Source organism: Sparus aurata, chromosome 21, assembly GCF_900880675.1.
Source record: "Sparus aurata chromosome 21, fSpaAur1.1, whole genome shotgun sequence".
NCBI lineage: Eukaryota > Metazoa > Chordata > Actinopteri > Spariformes > Sparidae > Sparus > Sparus aurata.
The window spans coordinates 11,407,826-11,428,718 of record NC_044207.1 but is presented as its reverse complement, the minus strand read 5'-3'; the positions used below and the strand labels follow the sequence as shown (position 1 = coordinate 11,428,718).

The 20,893-nt window shown below is 40.4% G+C and overlaps 1 protein-coding gene across 2 annotated transcripts in view; it reads right to left on the bottom strand.

Moving 5' to 3' along the window:
* Window positions 1-335: 335 nt before the first annotated feature.
* The window catches only part of LOC115571954 (vertebrate ancient opsin-like), an 88,783-nt gene continuing 68,225 nt past the window's right edge, over window positions 336-20,893 (bottom strand). Inside the window, exons 4-5 of one of the 2 annotated variants that reach the window (XR_003982008.1) lie at window positions 16,921-17,106; window positions 2,258-2,370 (exon numbers count right to left, since the gene is read on the bottom strand). Coding sequence is in view for 1 of the 2 variants with exons in the window: in XM_030401642.1 (XP_030257502.1) it covers window positions 2,086-2,370 (285 nt within the window). In the remaining variant the exon portion in view is untranslated. Of the gene's footprint in view, window positions 2,371-16,920; window positions 17,107-20,893 lie in introns of both variants that reach the window. The other variant, XM_030401642.1, reaches the window with a different exon arrangement.

The following is a 20,893-nucleotide window of genomic DNA, read 5'->3' as shown; positions in this document are numbered from 1 at the left end:
AAGCACGGCACATTATTACTATTTTAGAATCAAAAACTGGGATTGATAATAACTGGAGTTGAAAAAAGCAGCATCTGAATCTGAATCAGCAGGAGCATAAACTCTTCGTAACCCAAGCATCGCTCTTATTATAGCACAATGCATACTGCCACTAAAAGCCTTTCCCCAACCGTAGTTAACCAAATCGTCAAATAAATATAACTATACTGTTACTGAACATATCACATAACTCAATCATTCATCTTCAGTACATTGCATATTGAACCTCCTTGATTTGGACCACCTCACATTTCAAACCGGTCCTAACAAAAAAGAAAAAAAAACATTGTGCATAATTTACCACATTAAAAAAAACCTTTATTGAACACTCCTCAAAAAATATCAACATTTCTTTAGCTTTGGTATCAACACATTTACATTAATTTATACAAGATCTGGAGAGAACATAGAAAAACAGTGCGCTAAAAGTGAATTACCAAAACAACTGCACACACTGTTACCGTGTGCAGTGGCGTGAAAGTACCACACCACTTACGTCTTAGACATTCACTGACAACACAGCATTGATGCACTGCTTTCAGAAACTGCACATTTATCTCTGTACTGCAAGAGGGAAAAGGTTTCAAGTCAGTTATCAAAAAATTGAATAAGATGCAGACAAGCACATGGCAAACAATATATATACAGAACAAACTTATCACATCTAAAAGATACTCGTTGCCTCAAGTCGAGCACATTGTTATGTTCTGGAAAAACACTGGAAAATAGTTTGTGTTTGTTGTTAGGATTTCCTTTGGCGATGTTGTGCGTTCAAAGTCTGTTAAACACACCGGACTTTTGTGGAAGCAAATAGTTTGACTTTTACAGAAATTATGAGTAGAGGCTGATGTCTATGCACATGTACTGCTGACTGTGTGCCAATGAATAAGGCACTGGACTGCTAATAATTTCATCAGATTGTTTGAAGATTGCTCTTTTACGTTAAAGGACCTATGTCTTCTATGCTTGATGATGACACAGGACTCTGCGCTTGAACTTGACCAAGCTTTAACAAAAAACAAACAGATATCACAGGTGTATGTATGTGAAAATGGCCAATTAAAATTCCAGAGAGGCATTCATTTTCAGAATTTCCTACAGTACCAAGACAGTGATATACACTGATCATTAGCAGATACAGTATTTCTCTGGCTTCATTTGCATATTATGTGTTGCATATTTGCAACAGTGCACATGCACAGACCTTATTGAAGGGACAACACAGTAACTCTCCAACATGCACCTATTTGTTTGACATCAAAGTCACTATACCTGGAAAAAACGTTAATGCCACTAGCTTGCTAGCAATGCTAAAAGTCTAACAAGTAATTATTAAACCACTTAATGGAAAACCACGTATGCATTTCAAAGTGAAAAGTGAGGAAGTAAATGAAAATGACTGGCAGGAAATAACAGCTAAAAAACTTTAAAGTCATTCCCATTACATTCTCATACTATTCATAGTCTAGGCTACTTTGTCTTTGTCATTGTGTCTACTCCAGCAAAAGACTTTAAAATGGTTGGGAGAAATAAACAACAGTAATAAACAGAAATAAAAATGTGTGTTCGTCTACTTTACTTTGTAACCACAGCTATCAGTATCCCTCTTCCTGCTCTCTGAACACATTTCTGTTGTGACATTTTATGAGTGAATGCCAAACATTAGATATAGCCCAAAATAAATTATCCCTAAAATTCCTCTTCCAAACAATCTGACTGTGCTTTCTCCAAAAACTGTTTTAAGAACATTCTCCAAATGCTCATCCCCAGCAAGTTATTTTCTCTGCAGAGAAACACAGACTGCCAGCTTCTGCAGCCTTTTCCGCCTCTGATTTCTGCTCCTGTTGTCCAGAGGCAGTCGAAGATTTTTGCCTTTGCATTGTTCCGTCATTTCTACTGGCTGGGGCAAAGCTGTAGCAACAGCTGCATTAAATCCACCTTGACTGGCATGCTGCTGCTCTCCAAGCCTCAGTTAAACCACCTCACTCATTATTAATGATTTCCTGGCTTGGGTCTTTGGGACTTTTTGTGGTTAAAAGCCAATAATCAACCATCAAAGTGGGCCACCAGTGATACTACGACCGGTTGGTTGGCATCTGAGGAGGGGGCTTTGGTCACATCATTGGTGGCTTCAAAGGAGGCGCCCAGCTGGGGCATGGTGGCAGCCGGCTGACCCAGGGAGGCCACCATAAATAGGAAGTCGTTGGTGCGGCGGGGACCGGTGACAGCTACACCTCTCATGGCCTTGGTGGGGACCTTGGAGGAGCTCTTTAAGCTGGAGCCTCGTAGGGGAGTATCACATCGCAGCAGGGCCTGGAAACATCTGTAAAACTGGGGCAAGCATACAACACAAACACATGATCAAGCCATGCCTTGACAAGGAGAGCATTCCTCTTTAAATTTTCCTACATCAACCTACATCCATAACAGATATAACCTGATTTCCTTCCAGCTTCTACTTCCACCAATTGGAAGAACATTTGCCTCAAAATATGCCCATCTTTCTCTCTTTAGTGAACCATAAGGCAAATTACAAATAATTACAACTGATCAGACACCCCCTTCTCTCTCCATGCCCTCCTTTGTACCCACAGTGGTCCCTTTGTCATTGGGGTTATTGTGTCGTCTTTTCATGTGGAACAAAACGCCAAGGGACCCAAATTATTTGCAAAGTTTCTAGAGGATATTAAATGCTTGACTAATTACAGTCTCAATCACGAGTATGAACAATTGCTGCTTTTTCAATTGAATAAGTGATTTTGCTAATGTGTGCTTATAAAGAGTGGCGTTGATTTGAGGGTGAGAGACTGAGAATGGGAGACTGCCAGTTTCACTCTGGTACTTTCTCTTGGGCACACTAACCACCCAAGATTTTTTATTATGTGCTAAACAATTTTCACAGTGCAATTTTATGTGTCAAAGGAGTCTTTTGTGAGGCGAGTTTCCAAAGAGTTTGGAGAAAACGCTGACACTGGACAGTGTAAACTAAGAGTGATGTCAGAGGGGCACCACAGCGGCTCAGATGGTACAGTATGGCCCCATGTATAGAGGCTGCATTCTCCCTGCAGTTGGCCCCGGGTCAAGTCTAACCTGTGGCCCTTTCCTGCATGTTGTCACATTCTGACTTTAATGCCAGAATTCTGACTTGAAAGTCAGAACTAAAAAAAAATTCACATGTGGCCCTAATCGTCTTCCGTATATGTTGTATGCTGCTATGCGTTTATTTCAAATGTAGATTCATATCTTAAATATTTAATTAAAGTTATTAATGAATTTATATTAAAGGTCCAGTTGTTAAGAAACACTCCTCCCTCCCAACTTTCAGGGCGTGTGTGCTCATTCTACCTTGCAAAATACTTCAGCTTCCAGCAGTGGTGTGAGGTTGTGAACCCACTGACACACCCTTTGGAGTCATGTCTCTCTTACCACCAACTCCCTTTAGGACCTGTCTCATTCTTCTAAGTTGTGTACTTCAGCAATTTCTAACCCCCTCTGGTGCACTAGAAATCTGGTCAGCCACAGCCGTCCCATGATGAAATGCTTTTTACAGGCGATCAGCACTTTGACCCTCAATGTTCCCGTTGTTCTCGATGTTCTGCTGTAACAGTCATTCAGGTGCACTGACTGGATTACTCTTTAGCTGCCGTCTACAGATACTGCCCTAGTACCTGTCCTGACTGCAGCCGTGCACCCAGTCTGCTGCCCTTGCAGAATGGAGTGGTGAAGTCCATTGCACCTGTTAAAGAAGCTCAATATCTTTAAAAAATTAGGCAGAGCTGTACTGACTAGTTTTAAGCCGCTTCCCACAAGAGCGATACCATAATGTGTTGCGGCAGCTCAGAAAATCCATGTGTGTTTTTTTCCATATGACAACTATGCTCGCTTGATCTGCATCCAAATTTTAGCCTAATTCTTACCTACCATTAAAGGTCCAATTTCTGAGAAGTTGGTTTTTGAGTCTCATTCCCGGTCTGGCCAACCCTACCCACTAACCCTTGGACTTTCAGCTATACCCAGTGTTGGGGAGTAACGAATTACATGTAACGACGTTACGTAATTTAATTACAAAATTTACGTAATTGTAATCCGTTACATTACTGGGAGAAAATATGTAATTAAATTACAGTTGCTTTTGGAAATTTCAATGATTACAACTTAAGTTACATATGAAAAATCGTATCCCTGTATTACAAAGGTGGCTCTCTTTTAACCGGGCTAGATCACCATGGTAACTTATGGTTAGCTCATAACCTGGTCCCGACCAGGTTTTGTTCAGACTTTCAGCTTAAAATCGGCTATAAAAGCGCCGCTGTTTCACGATTTAACTCATTTACAGCTGGCGTCACCTTTACTTTGAAAGTCCAGTGGAGCTGGATCAGAACATCTGTACGGAGGGAGAGATCGCGCTGATCCGCTGCTGTTTACTTTCTCTCTGAGCGTCTCCGCCTACAGATGTTCAGCTGAGAGGAAACGCTGCTCAGCTGATGATCCGACTCGCGTCAGGAGGTCATTTATTAGGCTATGGCCTGTTTTCTTTATATACAGTCAGTCACCAGTGAAAGAAGTTGTGCGCTCGCAGCAGGACAGGTGATTTAACTTAATGTGGCCATGAATAAATTAACTGTTTCGCCTGTTATGTGTTGCCCAAACGCAGTAAATCTTGAGTAGGTCTTCTCTGTTTTCTCACATTTAAAAAGGTCTTTGTACAGAGACAACATGAGATTTGCTTGTAGCTACAGCACCTAAAAAACCCACTGTAACCTATTTTCATACACACACCAGCCTCGCTTTCAATAAAACACACACTGGCATTTTATAATTGCGATCAGTGAAATATATGAAAACAAAATAAAACACAGTTTAAAACAACAGTTGTTGTTGCTCTAAAGCTTCATATTAAAAAGCAGCTCAATGTAGAGCTGTCAGAAATTAAAATCAGCCTCCTCTTGTCATATTTGCAGCAACACTGTTGCTTCAGGCTGTGATCAGGCTTTTTATATCGCTCATACTCTCTCCATTAAAACAACCTGCTCCTCTTGGCTGAAATCAGCCCGTTGTGGCTCCATTTAGTGAGGAAGTGAGCCTCCTTCGCAGTACAGGCCTAAGGTCAGACTCATAATATATGGTTAAACCTTTGAACTGAAAGGTTTATCACACTATAGGTCTTAAAATGTGAAAATGGTTAGCAGTTGAGAGATTTCATTCAAAATTAAGAAAAGTAATCAAAATGTAATCAAATGTAATTAGTTACATTACTTTGAGAAAGTAATTGAAATAGTTACACTACTATTACATTTTCAACAGGGTAACTTGTAATTGTAACCAACTACATTTCCAAAGTAATCTTCCCAACACTGGCTATACCCTACACTAGTTGCCATTTGCCCATATCGCTGAAAGCAAGGATTTAAAAGAAAAATACTTACATAATTTAATATAATAAATGTACATAAGTGTTCAGTATCAATGATCTTGTCTGGTGAAAAGGATTGATCAGCTTCCGGGTTTGCAAACGGCACGTTTTGAGGGACCTTTAGCGTGGATCCTTGTTCTTGCTGACATGTTAGTTGCAACCACAGTGTGTGACAAGCAGGGGGTTGGGCTTCATCTAGTTAAACATCTGAAGCACTTCATATGCTGAAGAGCAAGAATAAACTGGATTTCTTTTTAATCAAATATAAAGCCTTTTAGAATCAGCTGCTCCCTGAGTTATAGCACCCAACCATACAGGCGTCAGGATGTAAACACACCCAGCATCAACATGCACCTCAAAATCTCCCTCCAATAACCAGGAGTTACTTTCTCTCAGCTTCAAAATTGAATTCAGCCAAAGCCAGATTGTCCTATCATACTCGGATCTACAGTATTTTATGCTGGAGTATAGGAGTTGACCCTTTTATAATTGTAGGACATGCTTTTTTGCGCATCACAGCCAGAGAACGAGGCAGCCACAATCTACTCATGTACGAATATTAGCCAGCTGTAAGAGAAATCCTGGATGTCTTTTTCACATATGACAATACATAACCACAAAGGGAGGCTACTGTGAAAGACGTGTATATCATTTTAAGCATGACCACCAACAGGACACATTACCTTTGGACACAACACCTCGAAAACTGATAAAATTGTTTCAGTGGTTTCACATGAAATGCTACAGGCCCACACCTCCACGATTGCTGTGTTCTAACCGCCAGCAAGAATCAGAACACATCAAAATATTTTGTGGATAGAAAGGACAGCCCATCTCGGAGGTACAGAGGAACGTATACATCATCTGTCAGCATATAATAAATAGTGAATGGACTCTTGGATGCATTTTTCAATACAAGAAACAGATCTGAAAGTCTCTGGAATGTGATTTCATGCAGATCTTCCTGTTTTTATGCCGACCTCTACACATAATAGAGCCCCTGTGCTGCCCAGCTCAAAGTCCGGGGTATGTGCTGATGGACAGATAGGAAGATTCTGAATAATTGAGGACCCCAGCCTCAGGTTGAAAGCATAACAATGCATTCAGGGTATTTGGCTATATTTTGAATTCCAGGCAATACCAGCCACATCCAAGACACATTCACAACAAAGGGAGGCATTGGATGACAATTCAGACCATTTTCCAGTATTCTTTTTCAGCTTCAGTTAATTAGGACTCAGAAGACGCCCCTCTTAAGTAAACGTAGTATACTTAGTATACTTCAGGAGTTGCATGTATACTTATAGTCTACTACATTTTCTCATGAGTGCAAAATAAGATGAAACTCTTTCACAGCACCTGATAAGTGTAGAGATGCCACAAACATCAAATACAGATATAGAAAGCACCTTACATTTGAAAAAAAATATTTGTATTAGTGGGAGAGAGAAAAAGACAAAGACACCAATAAAATACAATCATAAACATAATAGGGAGATTACCAGGAAGCATTGTAGAAACAAAGAGATGTGATGCTTATGCGGCCTTGTGCAAGAGCTCAAAAAGCAGCTCCTAGCAGCAAGGAGGAGTCCGTTAGTGTTCAGTACTTCTTATTTTCTGTCAAATCCCAAAACCAAAACCAACAATGTATTAATGAAAGGTTTCCTTGTGGAGCCAAAGCCATATATATTTTATTTATCTGTGCCGGAGAGATTCATTGTTGTCCACAATCTGTTGAAATATAAATAAAGGAGCCGCACTGCTGCACTGGCTGATGTGTTACTTCACTATGATGAGCCCATGCACTGTAGTGTGTCAAACATATTGTTTGATAGAAACTACAGTTCTCAGCTGTAGGGAAATGATGTAGCCTTTTTAACAAAATAAAAGTATAGCCTATATATGGGCTGAATTTATACCAGTGGTAGCCAAGACGCTGCCTGTAAGCACCGGGTCGCTCACAGGGAGCCAACAAGTCTCTGCTCGAACGCCCTCACGCCAGCGACAGCTGTGACCAGAGGCATTTTGTTTTCAGGTTGTCCATCATCTCTACATCTCTTAGCCCGTGAACACTATATCTCAAGAGCGCCTCGAGGGAATTTCTTCAAATTTGGTACAAATTGAAGTCAAGGATGAACTGATTAGATTTAGGTAATGAAACTTCATTGTTACCTAATGATGTCCCATTCTAGTGAACACAACATCTCGGAAACACATTGAGATAATTTCTTGCTGGCCATTATTCAGGACCACAGCTTGGAACAGCAACTTGTCTGCTTTGCAGAGGCATACAAGTGAGATGCGTTAATTCTATGTTTTCTTTTAAAACACTCACCTGAGTGTGGAAAAAGTACTAGTTTAACTTTCTATATAACATTTTAAAAATTCAATTTATCATTCATAAGAACTCTGACCCTGTCTGGGGCAAAGCTAGACATTATATTACATGGCCCCTTTCCTCCCATATTTATTCTTTGCCAGCTAGCTAGCATAGCTATGATGTTGAGCTAACTAGGTTGAAGTTTAAGGCTGACATGGTCAGGAATGGCAGAAAAGAAGAAGAGTATAACAGGGCACGAGCGGTGAGAGATAGTGTTCTTCTTCACAGCAGTTAAGTGTGTATTTGTCCTTTGTTGGACGAATGTGGGGATGGGGAGCGCCACAACATAGAGGAGATCTCCTCCTAAGCTAATTAAGGTTAAAAAAGACCTGAGCAGCAAAAGAAGCTTAATTCAGACCTTGGTCTAACTTTTTTTCAACAAAGAATAAGAAACCTTTTCTGTAAGGTGATGTACTGAAAGTTAACACTTTCAGTACATTAAGGATGACATGAGTTGGCCTAAATGCATCTTCACTCTTTCTGACATCCAAATTGAGATAAGTGCAACAGTTGTCGGTTAAGTCTGAGAACTTTTCAGAACAGCTGGGCTGACATCTGAGTCCATGCAGGTGGTTTAGCATCTTATCTGATGGTGCCTCTAAGAATGGTATTCCAAGACCTCAGCATTAAAGAGAACTCCTGCCACTCCTGCCACTGATGAAAACCCCTGGAAAAGCTGGGGTCTGAAACAACAGATGATGTGGTGACTGGCCGTCAAACAGACATCCGTAAATGTCCACTTTACCACTGCAACATTCATCAGTAGGCGACAAGTGCAACGATGGAATGCCCACCATGTAATGACTCCAGTCATGATGATCACAAACAGTGGAATATGGTGACCTGTTACTGCACGCACAAAATCTAAAAGGCTTAGCAGGGGAAGGGTATTGAAATAATTTTAAAATCATTTTGGGCTGAAAATCAATGAGATAAAACCATTTAAACTGTAAACTGCAAGCTAAATGTGAGACTGTCATTGAACAAAGCAAAGATTTATCTTTTCAAGGTGCATTTACTGAGAAAGAAATCGCTGCACTCTCCCTCTATGCAGTCAGTGCTGAATGACAATTCTGCTGCATCTGGTGCCTTGGACGGCACTGCAGAAAAGTACTCTCAACTCCTAGATAGACTTAGGTAAGAGTTCCAAGACAGTTTCTGTAAGTGTAATAAGCTGGAGCCATTTCTGTTGTTCATTTTAAATCCTTTCACTGTAAGTGGACATGACATGCATTGCTGAGCATCTGAGTGCAGCATTTACCTCGGATGCTGGTGAGGTGCAGATGGAAATTGTCATGTTTCAAAGTGACATTCAACGCAAAACCCACCAGGGCTCAGCGCACTTTTGTTGCCTTTGGAGACACTGAAGAACTAAAGTGTATGCACAGCATCCATGACAGTTGCCTTTTTGGTTCAGCCTATCTGTGTGAATCACCCTTTTCTAAAAATGACCTTGTGAATGATGCCGAGCCTCTTCTTCAAAAACCTTTACAGACCGGTCAAGTGTTTTCCTTTGAAACTTCAAATCAAAAATTTAGTAACAGGCTTCAAACTCTAAAGCAACAATATGGAACTTTTTTACCTTAAAATAACAGCTTCGAAATCATGTTAATGCTACAGTGTCTTGTAGTAAGGTGAATGGTGTCTCTGTCTCAGGCATCCTGCCCACCATCACGTGTTTCTGCACTATGTCCCTTCAGTGAGAGGGAAGGATCACAGCGTTACACACAGGTTTACTTCAACACACAACATTGTTATGATGTTATGAGTTTTGTTTGTAGTTATGCATCTCCATTGCGTCTGACAGATTTTTACAGACCTGGGATTTGTACTAATGACAGCACAAAATTCTGATTTCTACCTAATGTTGCTTTAAATTATATAACTGTACAAAGATGTCACAAATGTGATGTATGACCTTCCATCAGATTAGAGAAACCATTAAACTTGCATATAAGTATATATGTATAGGGGAATCATTCCCATGGAAAGTCTTCTAATATATGTGGTCCGTTAAATCAATAATATTAATCATTTAAAAGTAAACTGAGAAATTGGAGATTATTCCAAAGATGATAAAATAACAAAACAAAAAACTCTTACTACTAATTTCTACTTTTCCGATAGCTCAGACTCAAAAAGGTTTGTGACTCTTTCCATATAAACGTCTTTCCTCATACCTAAAAAACTGAAAACTTGCCAGTGACCCCTAGGACAACACCAACTGTCCGGCGGCACTGTTTGTCATTCTGGGATATTGGGGGAAAAAAAAACCTCTGGTCTGTTTGGATGTCTTTAACCCAATCAAAATCATCTTGGGAGGCGATGACCCTGCATAATAGTGTTGGGGGAAACTTGGTATGCACCAAGGTGAGCCCAGTCTTAAAAATAGCTGAATTGCCGTTGAAAGGAAAGGCAACAGCCATTGTTAGAGTATCTTTCCAGTTTCAAAGTGTAGGTTAATGGCTTGGAGGTTCCATAGTTTTTACACATATTGTTGGAATTTTGAGTACATGCAGAAAATGGAAGCAAGGGGGAGGGGATAGGCGACTGATGACAGGCTTTACAGCATCAGTCTACATCCTATAAGTAAGACTGCCATTCCCCAAACAACATGGCTGCTCCTGCGAACCAATGACAGGTGAAACAGACCTTTGTTGTACTGTCACATTTTGGTTAGGTTGAGGCAATAAAACTACTTGGTTGGGTTTTGAATACCTTATGGTCTTGGTTAAAATAACTGCATTACTAATGTGACCTTAGTTATGAGCCGGCCGATGTCAAATACGTAAGTTCACTAATGTTATCAAGGCGATGTCACCGACTACCTATCCATCTCTGATCTTGTCCTTCATCAAACTTTTCTGCTCTTTATACTACTTTGCCACACTTTTTCCCTTTGCTGCTCTAATAATGACACCCCCCCACATAACAAGAGGCCTCAGCGTGGGTCGTGATAAACTGCTTTTACCGTCAACCTACAGTATATGGTTTTCTGATGTGGACAGGCTGGCATTTTATCATCTTCATGAATAAAATATGGGCTTGGAACTGAGAGCCATAGACAGGCTGGCAGAGACGTAGAGTATTGATGGATTGAATAGCATCTTGCTGGTTAGATGTTTTAAAAATAACTCAAATGTAGAACATCGCCAGACTTACCATTTAACTTAACTATTTTTTTGCTTCAAAATCCTGTCTGGAGCATGAATTTTTTACCACGCCATGAACTCATCTCGTGAGTATTTTGTATTTATTCGACTCGACATTGAACTTCTCCTGCTTATCACTGTCTGTCAAATACTTGCTGGGTGTGAAGAGATAGTGGGAGAAAGCGAGAGAGAGAGAGAGAGAGAGAAAGAGAGAGAGAGACGCCTTAGGACATAAACAGAAATTCTCCTCACGGTGTACCTCTGCGCTACGCGTTCGTCCCCTTTGTCAGTCTGTTAATAACCTATAGGTCACCTAAGAGTGAAGGCTAGCAAGTAGGGGTGGAGAAACGAGACACTCAACACATCTCTGCGCTCTTGATGCACGCTCCCTGCTCTCCTCAGCTGTCCAAACAACACGCTGAAGAGTGTTAGAAGGACAGGAAAGTGGTGGGGGGGATGGATGCAACGGACAAATGGTAGTGGATGAAGTTAGTTAAGACACAGAGGCATCCAGGCTAAGGTCAAGAGAAAGGTGAAGGAAATGACAGATGAATAGATAAAGCATGACAGGGAGATCGGAGTGTTTTGGAGAGAGAGGGTGGGAGATGACTCAGGATGGTTCATCTCAGACTGCTCACATCAGGCTGGGGCGATGCTTTCTGTGATCTGGGCAGATGCTGCATGGGTAGAGGGCTGACAACAAGAGGGTCAAATGTCAGGCATCATCTCAAACAATAAGGCCTTCATTTATTTTTCAAAGCACGTCTGCCGGGATCCGGGATTCTTCTGGCTCTACGTGACTGTACACAAGGAGACTTTCATTAGCAGTTCAAACACGTTGGCTTTGCAGTTTTGTTTGTTATATACAACTCCAGTATAGTTCCAAAGAAATGCACTGGCAGCTCCTTCTCACATCCCAAGTGTCAAATACAACAGCCTGGTCAGTGACCCTGCATATCCAAGTTTGACACTGCATTGGTGTGTTTCCATTACACCTGCTGGTCTAGCTCTTCACGGGTTTGATTTGCTTAGCTTGTGTATTGGTCAGAAGAGCGGCTGTAAAAGCTCTTCATCCCCACGGCACTATCGAGAAGAACCGCGTGGCAATCACATTTTATTTTCTATAAACTCTTCACATTAAAAGTCCTGCATTATTAAGTTTTCATCAGCTGGAAGCACATATGATGGTAAAATACAGCAGATATCTGAAAAAACACTGGAGAGAGACTAAACTTAAAACGTCTTTCTCTTAGATTTCCTGCACAAGATAGGTTTAATCTCGCTACACAGACTTATTTGAGGGAGAGAAAGGGGTCGACATGGGCCACACCTCCATGCTTGAGGGTATGGCGGGCACACTTTGGACCTACTACAGGGAATGTCCATCCCCGGCTAGGCTTGGCTCAATTTAGGACAGTAAAACTGGGAATGGAAATGCAAACTGGCACAGTCCAGTTTGACTTGCAGCGGCCACAGGTACCAGTGGAAAAGCCCCATTAGCCTAATTTCTTCAAGTGCCTCTCCAGTGCAGTAGTGTTAAGTGCAAGATTCAAGTCAGGGGTGTTTGAGTTGGTAGGATGGACTATACTCTGGACTTTTGCTATGTAGACTGGGGTTCACATCCCATTTGAGACCAGGAGTCAAGAGAAAATATTTTTTAAGCCATGTCATGTAAGTAAAATATCTTAAGACAGAAATGTCTTAACTTACATTACGCGAGTGACGTAACTGAACGTAGTTCATTTTGACCTTCAATTTTAACTTTAATTCTAACTATCACCTTCTTCTAAACCTTACCAATTATTTTTAATACCCTAACCTAACCAAACCAAACCACAAGTGTTTCACAACATTAAAACTACTCCAAAATTCATAATATGTCATAATATTTTAACCATTTGTCAACCAAATTCATTTTAACCAGACATTGCATATTACGTATCTGATAACTTTACCATGTGCGGCTGTAGACAGTAGAGGGGTAGATGGATAAAGCATCATAGTTTGAAGCTTAAGGCCACTGAACAGTTTGCAATATGTGAAGGGTTGGGAATGAGAGGACTTGTTGTTGGCATCCATTTCAGACTATAATAATTGCTAATACGTTTTGACATGTAGTCAAATGAAGTCCATGCAATATACAATATATTTAAATTTTCACCTCCATTAAATTCGTTGATCGTTGAAAATAATTGTTTATTCTAAAAGTGAAATGTGAAATCTAAGATGTGAAACATACACGTTTTAAACAAGTTGAACAACAAAAGACGTTGTTGTTGAATGCTCCAAAACTTCCAGGTAAACAGGTTAATTGGTAACAGGTGATAAGAACATGACTGGGTGTGAAAGTGACATCATCAAAAGGCTCAGTCGGTCTCAAGCAAGGATGGGTCGAGGTTCATCACGTTGTGAAACACATGACTGTCTAAAAGATATTACTAGCTCGGGAACACTTTGTCAAATTGTTGCCATTAGACAGTGTTTGTTTGCATTCTGTTCTTATTGACATTTCACACAGTGTACCAGCTTCTTTGGAATCTGGGTCGAATGCAATCCATGTTTATATATATCCTCACTGCAGAGCTGGGTACAACGAGAAGGAACAGAACCGACCATAATGTTAGTCTACTCCAACCTCGGGGTAGAGTACCCTAGCTTCCATATTGTTATTTAAAAGTGAGTAAGTCTCATTCATCTCAAATGCATGTTTGATGTTTTAATAATTAAGAACACGCTTTAACTAACATCAGTTTGGAAACCTAATTTGCGGTTTGGGCGATAGATAATAAAAAAAGGCAGCTTGAGTTTACCTAAATCTAGTAGTCACTGTTGGGTGTATATCTAAGAAGCCAAGCAACACAGTTTTTTAAAATAAGCACAGCAGAAAGGTCAGGTGTTTAGCTAAACATCAATACACGTTACAGTCTTGGCTGAAAATGACAACTGATATAAACTTTATTTTTTTTCCCGATTTCAGATAATTACGCAATACAAATCAAGCAACAGTTGTGTACGTCAACAGTGCTTCGGTCTAGGGTTGCTACTCTTTTAATTTAATCCTTTATGACAGTAGTATTGAAAACTTTGCATTGTTCTCAACACAGTAGGAGAAGAGTTTAATCGAGGATAGTCAATCACCTCAATACATTATACATGATTCACTTCAAGGAATCTAATTTAATTGAGTCAATGGCAGGAAGTATTAACTTTCTTTCATAGGAATCAGCAAATAACCCATTACTTATTTGACAAGTATGTGCCTGAACTCCCCTGTGTTGTGGAATCTCCAGCAGACCACTGGAGGTAATAAAAAATGACAAGATCAGAGTGCTGTAGGCTGGAGAGACAAAGAGTGCCTCATGGGCATGTGAACGGAATGACAATCATCTGATACCCTCTTGGTATTTCCTGGCACATTCTCAACCCAGTGAAGGGCTGCAGTGTGTTTATATCGTGTACATCAATCATTTCCTCACACTTGCAATCAGTGGTTGGAACTCTCACAGTCAAGATTTCGTGCAACGTCTTGTTTCCGTGATGGAGAGAGCCATTGACAAAATACATCAGTGCCTTGACTCGAACATGGTTCTTCAGAAAACGAATCTATCCTCTACCCTCCTGTTTCAAGTGGCATGAGGAATGAGAGGATTCTGACACGGTTAAATGAGCAAGGAACCAAACGGAAATCCAAACCATGGTTCCTGACAACGCAGTAATGCATTCAAGGGACTTATTCAAGGGAAACCATGATTACGCAGCCATATTGGTAAGCAACATATAAGCTTCAGTCGTCAACCAAATGAGCTTACATTGCTATGTGGGAGAGGAAAGAAAAAACTTGTTATTTCTGCTTGCCAGGACACTCCCTTTGAAATTTAATTTCATCAGAAAAAGTACAAAGTTTTGAGTCACTATCAGCTCCTCATCTGGGTCTTTGTTCTAATACCTCTGTACCTGATGAAGAGCCAATCGGGGCTTGAAACATTGTTTTATTTCTCCTGCATTAAAACAGGAACTTTAGAGAGAGCTTCTAATGGTACTATGAGTTCTGAGGGGGGAGAAAAGTGGCAATAATTTCATAACCCTTTTTCACAATATTGCTGCTATAACTCTTTAAAGGAGCCATATTATGCAAAAACAACTTTTTAATCATTTGATTATGTACATTTGGGACTCTGGAGGGCCTATCAGCAGGCAAAGTGTGAAAAAAGATGACTCAGTCATGTTTTTGTGGGCTGCCTCAGTCAAAATACAGGAGATAAAACATGCAATGTAGACTTCACAGCAACTGTGATGTCACACTTCGGTTTGCGACCTTTCACCCTGAGTGTTGCCAACTTTCCAGGAAGTTTACCTCCTTGTTGTGTCGCAGAGCTCCGCCTTGTCCCTATAAAACGCGAGAGTGCAGGCGAGGGGGTGAAGGAAGCGGGTGGATTACCTGTGTCTCTTTTGCATTTAAAGAGACAGGCACTCATAACCGACTGTTTTGGCAGGGTTGAACTGCTATTGTGCTTCATCCTTATGGTATTTTGACCAAAGCATGTCACAGACATTTCATTAGGACACCAGGGAACTAGGTTAACTCGTAGAAATAGGGTATAAAATGACTCCTTTAACACAGTCGTCTCTATAGTCTCCAGCTCCAAAGATAAGTCAGATTTTTATAAGTTATCTTTTGTTTAATAATTTTGTACAAAAAAAATTAAAGTTCGGATAATGGATTCAACTTTGTTACCTCTGCCAAGGAGGTTATGTTTCACCAGGTTTATCAGCATGATTACTACACTATGGATTTAACATTGCAAGATACACAATACACAAATATTGTGTGTAATGCCAAAGGGTTACAATTAAAGTATAGCTCTACTTACATTTTCCAATTAAAAGGATGATCATATAAAGATAATATAGGGCATTACACATTTGAGGTAAATCAGCCTAAAGGGTCCTAAAATCATGTCACAAAAGCAGTTCCCATTTAGGTCAAATGATGATTCGAGTTCTGACAAGCAGCTGCAGTCAACGATACTCCAATTGCAGTCTGTTCAGCATGAAAACACACTTCATCATTGTTACCACAAAATGAAAGATGTAGAGGAACAGGAAATTATTGGCTAGTTAAGATGGGAAAATATATGTTTCATTCATGACAGAATTGAATTGACCTGATTTATCCAGGACCCAAGATGGCAATCGATGAAGAGTGTTATAGATGTATTCCCATAATGGCAGACAGACACACCAAAAGTTATGTTGTGCAGTGTAGAAGAAAAACATATGTCATATTTATCCTCTATATTTCTTTGTATAGCCTTAAACTAAATGAGCACAAGATGGGAGGACCTGACAGTACATAGCCCACAAATGTGGGCTAGTTTGACTGATGGCAAAGATCCAGAATGTGGTTATCCAGGTCTGAAACAACATTCCTTGAAAAGACAACCATCTTATGATTACTGGAGAGTGAAAAAGAAAAACATTTGGAAACAAGCATCCAACTTGAAAGCACCTTAAAAATAGTTTTCAGGCAATCCATAAAGCGATGACAAATAAAAACATTTCATAATGTTGTTACAGAAAAAAGAAAAAGTGGAATCAAAATATGAGGGAGGAACCAGGTTTCTTACTAGTACTTGACCTAATTTAACCCAGTTTTGCAAAGGTGTTCCCATTTATGATCATGATAATAGAGTAGGTCAACATTTTGGAGCTGCAGGCTTGAAACCCTCCCTCCAGTTAGTTAGAACTGAAGAAGCCTCTTGGATGAGAGGTGAAATGTCTTCAAGAAACTGAAACATGTCCAGTCGTCTACAATACAGCACGTAGAATCACTTTTGACAGTTTCCTGGCATATCTCTTGTCTATTCTAAGCAGACATTTAGTACAAACCACAATGTATTCAGTAGAGACAGACAGGTGATTCCGAGTAAACTTACCCACAATTCCTGGGTGTGTCCGTTCAGGTTCCTTGCGTCGACCTCAGACCTCTTGGCTGCGGGCTCCGCCGATTTGTTGATGGGACAAACGCACGCCAGCTGCTACTTGTATCTGTACAGCATTTTTAGTCTTCAACTCGCCTCAACTCACAGTTTCCATAGTAACGGGCTGGGAGGAATTGAAGACTGAAAAAGACATACAGGACATTCGGTGTCCCTCTCTCCTGCTGTAGCTTTTTTCTCACGCTGTCATGAGGTAGATGATGTGTGGGCTGAAATGTCCCTGTAACCTGAGTTCATTGCTGCTGTGGTGGGAGTTAGAGAGGGAAGGGAGTGTTAAAGGAAACGCACTACATGCATGTACCTCCAGATGACAGGAGAACATCTGGACCAAGGTGTAATTTTGTGTGTTATTTCCAGCTTCACAATAAAATAGCTCTTGAGGGTAACTCAGTGAGGGAAGTTTAAACTCCGGAGCAAAGTATTACACTTGGATGGCTTTGGAAACTGTGATAAGATTTGCTCTCCAATATACAGTACAGTATATAATTCTCTGTATAGTACATGAAATCCCTTTGACTGAGTCCAAAGGGAATTTTTTTTTTCAAGACCTTACACAGCATTTTGCGCTTCACTTAATACAACCGAATGAGATGATAAAGATTACATTGGGGAGAAAAAGTTTTATCATCCGGCCCCAGAGGGAGTGGAGGACAATCTTTGTTATCTTCTGTTATTTTTTCCCCACCATGATGAACTGCACTTCACAAAGGAACAAAACATCTTAAATCTTATGTGCAAATGTTTTGTTCCGTACATACAGTTTTACGAAGAACTTGATAAGTACAAAGTGAAATTTGAGTTATGTCCCGGCCCACATTACATCCTAACTATAAATCCCAAATCATGGTCATTCGCATTGAATATCTTGAAACTGGCAGTAGACAACTTTTTTTGTGATAACTTGTGATATATATATGTGTGATAACTAAATACTGATTGCGCGGTGTAATGGCTGAGAAAAAAATGGAACCACCCACATGTAGATTTGGTCCCTACAAGCCTGGCCTTCACTTTGTAGTACAGATTTGCTTGACTTTTTCCCTGAAAAACCTGGAACCAAAACTGGAAGAGTCATTGATTTCCCTGGTTGCCATCCCTAGGTAAGGATGGAACAACCGGATTAACTTTGGAAACTCGCTGCAAAATAGAGGCAGCAAAAATTACAATGAGGAAAAGCCGAGGTAAAACAAGATTGGATGGAGAGTCATCATTCGATGGAGAGCACCGTTGTGTCAGAATCTGTTCCCCTGCTGATATGTGTTTCCTCCTACCACTGAGTGAAGAACAAAACCTGTCCATTTATCAGTACAACTGAGACAGAGCTTCCAGGTCAAATTGGAATTCTTGTGGTTGCTTTCTACAGTAGCCAGGCTGCTAGCAGTAGCCATGTTGCTAACACTGTCTTGGGAACAACAATAACACCACAGGGACATGCTAAAGGGGGGGGGGGGGGGGGGGGAGTTGAAAAGTTGTCTAGTTCTGCTTGGAATTCAGCCTGTGTAAGTATATATTCTCTCAACCAAGGACAAAAGTTTTCCTTGGATTTGTGCTATGAGTCATAAATTGTCTGAAGTTCTTCAAATCTGCTTTAGGAAGCCCACATTTGTCATCTTAAAACTTTGGACTCCTTTACTGAGGTGTTACACTTTGAAGCTGTGTGTGAGCTGAGATTATAAACCAGGTGGAAACGCAGCAAATAGTTACTGTCTTTATGAACACAGTGATACTCTTTTGTGCTCTTATATAAGTTGGATGTTAAAAAAGTCCCACAACAAATGCAGTGAGACAAAAACATTCAAAGGGATGCGAAGAAATGTTTTGCTGACTTTGTTTAACCAGACACTTTTATCCATACTATGTTCATGATGTGGATGCACTCAGAATTTCAGTTTCTTCTCTCACTGTAGAGCTCAGTGCACACCCAGAGCGCCGGGACAATCTCAAACCCTGAAACCCATTTTTGATTACCCATTGCCTGTATGTTTGAGCATAAGGTATCTGACACATACTGTCGGCTGCTTAATAATGCTGATGCCGCGTTGATGTCACACAGGAAGCTGTTCGGTAAACATAATCTGTCGACATGGAAACGCATTTGTGTCGACATCCTGGATGAAGATCTGAGGATGGTTTTGCAGCTGCTGTTATCACAAACCTGGGAACACACGTAGCCTGCCTGCTGATGTTAGTTTGTCTTTGGTTTGATATTCATAAGTGAGTCAGGAAATTGGTTTCCCATTGATTAATGTATTCTTTAAACTAAAGAAAAACACAAATGTGAATACAATGACATGGCAGCGAGAAAAGTAAATACTGGATTGACCCCAAGGGAGCGCCGGGGCAATACATTTCCTGCTGTGCAAAAGTATTTAACATTAATTTCTAAATGTCAAATTCAAAACGACCAGTTTCCAACACAACACAGAAGTTCCACGGAGCCCTTGAAAGGCCTCATGCGGTACTGGTGTGATACAAAACAACATTTTTCTTCATCAGAGTATCACAAACTATTTGCTTCACAGTTTTCTGACATATTTAATTAGGTCTGTGTACTTGTGACACATTTTCCTCTGAGTGTGCAGTTCCATTTGAATAAATTTAATGAGCCTGCATATCTGAAAGCATCCACAATTTAACAAACAAACGTAGAAAACAAAGTAACCAGTGCACCCTTACATTTATTGACCCACGTGTTGAGAACCACAACTAACAGCTTAGAGCCCCAAGGCAGTTTCCCTCTCTGCCCAGTTGGTAATCCAGCCTAGATAAACAATGTTTTACAAAGGTGTTAAAAACATGACTAAAGCTTGAAATTGTGAGATCATTTATTAATCAAATTAATTAAAAAACATCTTCTGAAATAATATGTTTGAATCACTTTTAGGACCGAACAGTTGTAGCTGCACAGCAGTTAACTGCTACTGTGTTTAGAGTTCTACAATGAAGCAAGTGATTAAAATGTATTATACCATGGTCTGGGTGAATACTCGTTTGGTATATTGTTTTGATAGAACACATAAGGAAAAAAGGGCCAAGTCAAAACTTTGTGGAGCCATCCATTACACAGTACCTGTCCTCTGAGCCTATCCTTTTGAGCCAAAAATGCATCAGTGCTCCTCCTGGTTAGGCAATATGTCTCATTAAATCTGATTTATAAACACCAAAGACCTTTGCTGGAAATAGTCTAATCTAATTTTCGGGAGAGAGAAACCCAGATCCATTGCAAGCATTGCTCTGGACGCTAATCTCCATCTTGGCTGAACCTGCGGAATGAGTCAACAACCAATCATCAGTCTGTGGATTTAATTAAATAACACAAACAGGCGAGAGTTGCATGATAAATGTGACACCACTTTTTAAGGTCTGCTGTGATTAATAATTTGAATACAAATTTTGACCCTGGTTGCCCGACTGCCTGCCTTTTATCCTGTCTCCTGTCTCTCTGGCCCTCCAGCCAAAAATGCAAGAGCGGGGCCTGCACTGTTGAGGCCCAGAAAGTTGTTGTTTTTGAACTTTCAGGGGTCAGATGTGTAAAGACTCGTAGGTCTCGTAGTGTAGATTCACCGCCAGAAGTGTGTGTATGAAAGAGAAAAATGCATACACATTCTTTTCAACAAACTTCTAAAATGTTGCAAACTCAAGTACGGCGTGGGAAGCATGTTTCCATCAGAACCCAAAAGAGAGGTGTAACCTGAACACGTTCTGATTTTTACTTCCCAACTTGACTCAAGCCTGACGCAACGGATGTAAGCTGAATAAATGTTTGCTGCCTGAAAAGGAGCATCCTCTGTGTTGCTGTCAAAGCGTTAAGAAACAAATAAAACCGAATCCCTGCTCAACAGGACACAAGGTCCACATACAGAAGGTCCATGGCTTAATATTACGTAGCTGCGCCCAACTGCACTCGCTG